Raw genomic sequence first — 5895 nt, 5'->3', positions numbered from 1 at the left:
TTTTGATGTATTCTCCTTGACCTTGTGGATTAAAATCTTCTAAATTTTTAATGAAAGTATGGTTTGAACAAAATGATGGATTCGAGCTCCTAAATGTGGAATGACACTCACAAGGAAACAAGAAAGAAGCTAATATATAACGAAGTCGAAAAACTATAATATTCAATATTTCTCAATGAAAAAAGAGTTGGGCTCTTCCTGGGCTGTTCACCTCATCATTTGCATATAACTAACTAATGCCACTTTATCAAATAATATTTGCCAACCTATTTTGAATCTCCATTAGCATTTCTCCAGTTGTAGATAAACTATAATGTATGTTACAAAAAAAAAAAAAAGAAGAAGATGACCTACAATGTATAGTTGTGCAATCAACTAGCCTTGGATTGAAAATTTCCATGGTTCCATATTTGTTATCATCTTGTTCTGATTTTGCTTATAAAAACATTAACACTCCATTAGATATACGGAACAAATGAGAGTGACTATCTTGTATAGAGATCGATCATTTATTTAACTCTACGAAAAATTACAAGAAGAAGCGCAAAAGATGAGACACAGAAACTCTCCAAGGCGAAAAAGCAGAAAGGGTAACTGATTGGAATGAAAATAGCAAAAGCCTCTAACTGAGCTAGTGGCTCTTAAGATTTAAGCATGAACATGGTGAATATGATAGAGATAGTATTGGTTGTTGAACACACAAGTCCAACAAGTACTGTTAACATTTCCAAAGCTTGGTTCCTTTGGCATCGTCAACGGTCTGCTTGATCTACACTCAAATATATTTAAAAAATTAATTTAGATTTATAAGTAATAAACTTTATGAATCATATAGTACTATTTATATATCATTGAGAATCGTTCTCGGACCAAACTAACCTCTGTGGAAGGAAAGGTCGGTCGAAGAAAGGCATCAGTTGAGCTTTCGGAACCATTTCCTTTCTTAGCATACGAATCTCTTCCTCTTCTATCATCTGTTTCACGGTTCGGTTTAATATTAAAAATTCTTTCTAACCGTATTAAACCGAGTTTAAATAAAATCGTTCCTTTAGCTGAAGAAATTTCGTTATATCGATGTGTTTTACTTAAGGACTGATATCAAACCAAAAAAGACCCATATCATATTAGAAAAGTTGGCCTGGATTTAGTATCTTCTTACGAAACGGTTTATTCCGTTTATACACTTATACCAAAGCAGCTAAATCATTTTTCAATTCTCGACTGGCCAGGTTCATATATAGTCATGTATTGTGTTCGTAGGAGACAGTCCAAGTGAGACCAAAACCAGTCAGAGTACTGTTTGAAAGGTTGTTCTCTAGCCTGATGCTAATTGTAAGCCTTTTTTTGTAAGTTACCTTTTGTAACTTCTCTTCTTGTTTCTTTTGCAGTTTCGTGATATAGTAATTAGTTGCAACCTGCGAAAATGATGAATGAGCTCCATGGAAATAGAATAGTAAGATTAATAAAATTTACAGAGGAAGATTGTGTAAACCGAATAGTTGAACATGGCACGTTTCACTGCTCTCTCGCCAGAGTGAAGCTTGAACGCAAGAGGCTTTTTGTTCTCTTTTGCTGGTGCTTTTGCAACATTCTGATTGATTGGAAAAACAATTACATGCATGTTATTAGTCGCAGAAGTAAATATGTTCATGTAAGGCCGTACATTAGCATGTGCAATTGGTGAATTTGAGCAAGAACAGAGTTGGAAGATGTGTTTATATAAAAAAATAATATAAATATTTTCTATATTGCAAGGTTCTTGATTGTTTTTAGTAAGAACCTTAACTTATCAAATATATTATCGAAGAACTTTGTATAACATTTCAAATAATTTGAGACGGCTTAATGCATGTAAACATAGAATGCATTGATATATATAACAGTTATATTTATATATAGGACGTAGTTGAGAGTTGCAACTTGCATATTTTCTTGAGTATAATATTTTCGTGTAACATGCCTTTTTATTTTACGTGTTATTTTGCGGATAGCTATTATCTTATTTTAATAAAAAAAAACTCATTTTTACAATTTATCATAGAATCTCTGTATGAGTATACCTTAGCAGCGGCTGCCTTGGTTTTGTCATGCGCTCTGTCTTTATGTTCCACTTTGGTCTACGATAGAATTTTCATGGAACGATCGCAAATTGAGTCATTGTACGAGGATTTACATGATTGATCACTATGGTATTTAAGTACACTCCAAGATATATACTTTACTCTTTGTTTACAACTTTCGATCGAGAACTTTACGAGTAACACATAATATAAATACATACAGTAGAACACAACGTGTGAATATGTGAAGTAACTCAATGTGAAATAGTAGTTAACTAACTTGTTATATATTATATATAATAGTACTACTTACTCTTTTTAACCAACTTAAGGTTTAATATACCTAGAGTAACTCAATGTGAAATACTAGTTAACTAACTTGTTATATATTAGAAAATGAAACCTTGGCAGACTATTTCTTAAATTGTGAAGCTTTTCATGAAGTGACATTTTAAAAACTAGATTAATTAGTGGGATATCCCTATAGATTCCGATTTCGTTAGTAATATTTCTATTAGAACATTCAAGATTTAACTTGGTTATACTGAAATTGGCAGAAAATTGATGGTATCATCATTTTGGATAGAAATTGTTTTAATTTATTTTGAAAAACAAATAAATAAAACAGAAAAAGTATTATTGGTGGAATTTTTTTTTGCTAAAAACCCTTTGAAGGCATAAACTTATTGTTCATCGATTGGTTTTTAGGCCAAACATATATATGCAAGTTAGAGTCTTCAAGCAAGATTTTCCTTTTTCCCAATATTAGCCATGAGTACATAAAAATGAAGAAACTTGATAAAATGTAGAGTTTAATGGTCAAAACTATACACATTCATTAAAATTTGCCTCACAAGAAAAATAAACAAGTAAATAAAGAAAATGAAATCTTCATCTCACCATTCTTTTACCGTTAGAACCCAGGGAGAGTACAGAAGAAGTTGGACTTGTTTTCCCATACTTTTTAAAACAAGGAGAAAAAAACTTTGTCACTAATAACGTATAAGAACATGTCACACGTGCCCAGATTTCTATACACGTGCAAGCATACTTACATGCAATGTATATACGTGCACGAAAGTAAACAACTAAAAGTAACTAATAATTGAAGTTGATGAAAAAAGTAAGTAACTAATTATTGAATAACCTTGGGTGGGGATTTTGTGTGTGATGATTTTCCAGTACACATGTTTAGTAGAAGAATTATATAATATAGTATATAGTGTTACCAAAAAAAGGTAGATAGTTGTTGTAAAAAGCAATTCAAGGAATAACTCAACCAAAAAGCAATTTACGAACTCCCTTTGTTGGCTCAACTTATAATGAACTCTAAATTAGAAAGAAGTGAAAAATAAAAATATTACTTGATGAGTGAAAGAGAGAAGAGATTAAGTGAATTTATAGAGACTGAAGGACGAAGCAAACACATAAAAGTTTGGACAGTAGTAGCTTTCCTAAGTGGCGTCTGTTGCTGCATCGGCAACAAGCTTTAATTAGGGTTTTCTTCATAATTTTCTTTGTCAATTCAATATAATAATGAATACACATATCTCCATAAGTATTATACGGTACTCGACGTAAGTATTTGTATTTTATTTTTGGCTGTCTTTGAAACTTACATCATACAGAGAATTTTCAAATAATAACTAGCCATTCAAACTAGGCCAGTTAATAAGAGATGAAAGAATAATTCAATGTTAAAAACACAAGCAGCGGGGAGTACGTGTCATACTTGATCTATATTTTATAATTTCAAAGGAGTTAAAAACATACGTACTTTCGAAACATGAAATGTATTTTATCCACAGATATATAGAGATTTCTCGATACAGATTGATAAGCAGTTCAGAGAGTGTTACGATGGTAATGTTGTCCAACCAAAAAAAGTGAATTGGTAGAGCTCTCATGCACCAAACTTTCTGATTAAACTTCGCACTCGTGCATATTTCTACATTTTTTGACGTCCTTCATGTTCCTTCACATCTCATCTTCGGGATTTGTACTACTTCAATTATACAATCAGCATACGTTAATCATTCGTTAATTAATATCTTGATGTGAGAAGAGGTTTTATATTGACTTCCTGAATGAACTTTATATTTAAGAACTCCCCAGAGCCTGGGTAACCATTCTAGATGGGAGGAGACTTAGCTAGTTAGGTCGTTGATCCATTGCAAACCTACTAGAACCAATAATACTAAAATATTTGTACAATTAATTATTATTATACCCGTCGGAGTAAATAGGGTTTAAGTTTTGTCCATTTGAGTTTATCTGATTGAAGGTTCACAATGTCCAGCTAAGGTACTATCTTAAGGAACTAAATGTGTGAACTGATGAAGGTAGCAGCAACAACCGTCTGGACAAACTGCAAATTAATGCACACTTCAACTCGTAAGTCATAGGTTATCAGCCAAATCCATACAATAAGGAAAATAAACATTGTTGTTTTTTGTTAGGAGTGATTACTTTCAGAGAACCCCTGTTTTTTTCTTAGATAAGTGTTCCAAATTATAATTCCAGCCTATATAAGAAAATGAATGTGCGCAGGCATGGATAAGATCAATCTTTGGCTACCTAACTTAATTAGTTCTCCGACAACAAGTAAGGAATCATCTTCTCTCGATAAACGTTTTAAGAGGTTAGGTGTACAATGAAAGCTTTTTATTCGGGTTCACCGCGAGAAATTCATCGATATATAGTTCCAGCTTTTTTTGAATAACAAAATTTACTTTCAATTGAATAATGATATATAATTTTTTTTAATTTTCTAAGAAACATTTTTCTCGTCTGGACATCTTTAAATACACCAAAATACAAACTAGAAGTACGTATACATTATATGCTTACAGTTGCGTGTTCCCATTTATGTTTACATGTAATGATATTATGTTCTTCATTAAACGTAACCATAGTCTTAATCCCCTTAATATTAAAGTAGAAACATTTTTTGAGACTAACCTTATATATTCATGTGTTATTAACAAGAATGTCATTTCCTACGTGGCAACACCATATTCCTTCTATTTTAAGTAAAACTCATCTCCTTATTAGGTTTATTACATTCTTTGCTATTATTCATTAATTGTAGCTTAGCATAATGTTTTAATAGTATGATTTGGTAACGTGCACTCTCAATGTTGACGAAGGAATTAACCGGTTATTTGGTAACGTATTTTATATCATTTTAGAACCGGTTAACATTTATTATATCATTACTACTATACTCTAATGTTGTTTACATGTAAACTCGATATTACACCATATCAAATGAGATTATAATTTGAAATCGGTTTACTGTATTTTTCTTAATGAAGATTATAATTTGAAATCGGTTTAATGTATATTTACAGTGAAAATTGGTTACCATATATTATAGTACATAAAAAACCGGAAGGAATGTCATTTTCGTGTATCGAATATATCACACTATAAATTGTCATTACTGTATACTCGAGATCCTTTGCAACGTCGATACCCATCTATCAATGAAATAAATCAGGAAATATGGCAATTATGGTCTTGATTGCCATAATATAATTTTCAAAGATCATAAAGCATTGTCAACCACACAATACTTGCGTGACAAATGCATGACTGTCGTAAGAATATTTTAAATAAGGAAATATGAGGCTAAATATGACACTAATTCCTGTTATATATGTACTCATTAATATTGACCGCATTTGGTAATGGGAATTCACCGTCGAAATCAAATCATGGCTTCGTATTTTTGATCGTCACTGATTGATTATGAATTTAATTTCGTTGACTAGAATCCCAGTTTGTTTTATATTGAGCACTAATAAATTCGCATATCAACGATCAAGACAAG

At 31.5% G+C, this 5895-nt stretch overlaps 1 protein-coding gene across 1 annotated transcript; it reads right to left on the bottom strand.

The window, feature by feature from the left end:
- Positions 1 to 488: 488 nt before the first annotated feature.
- LOC106340696 (protein TPX2) lies at positions 489 to 3410 on the bottom strand. Its single transcript, XM_013779545.1, has 7 exons — positions 3208 to 3410; positions 2961 to 3020; positions 2061 to 2117; positions 1493 to 1591; positions 1356 to 1415; positions 880 to 974; positions 489 to 769 (listed from the first exon to the last, which is right to left on the bottom strand). Exons 1-7 carry the CDS (start codon positions 3247 to 3249, stop codon positions 649 to 651), a joined length of 534 nt encoding a protein of 177 aa, XP_013634999.1. The 5' UTR covers positions 3250 to 3410; the 3' UTR covers positions 489 to 648.
- Positions 3411 to 5895: the final 2485 nt, after the last annotated feature.

This window comes from Brassica oleracea, chromosome C4, assembly GCF_000695525.1.
Source record: "Brassica oleracea var. oleracea cultivar TO1000 chromosome C4, BOL, whole genome shotgun sequence".
Taxonomy (NCBI): domain Eukaryota; kingdom Viridiplantae; phylum Streptophyta; class Magnoliopsida; order Brassicales; family Brassicaceae; genus Brassica; species Brassica oleracea.
The sequence above is the reverse complement of the archived record's forward strand: the minus strand, read 5'-3'. Positions and strand labels throughout refer to the sequence as shown.

Excerpts from the sequence above, each read along its gene's own strand:
- LOC106340696 (XM_013779545.1), bottom strand. The coding sequence starts at position 3,249 with ATGTGTACTGGAAAATCATCACACACAAAATCCCCACCCAAG. Across the intron at positions 2,118-2,960 it reads GTTCTAACGGTAAAAGAATG|ACCAAAGTGGAACATAAAGA; the intron begins GTGAGATGAAGA and ends ATTCTATCGTAG. Across the intron at positions 975-1,355 it reads AAGAAGAGAAGTTACAAAAG|ATGATAGAAGAGGAAGAGAT; the intron begins GTAACTTACAAA and ends ACCGTGAAACAG.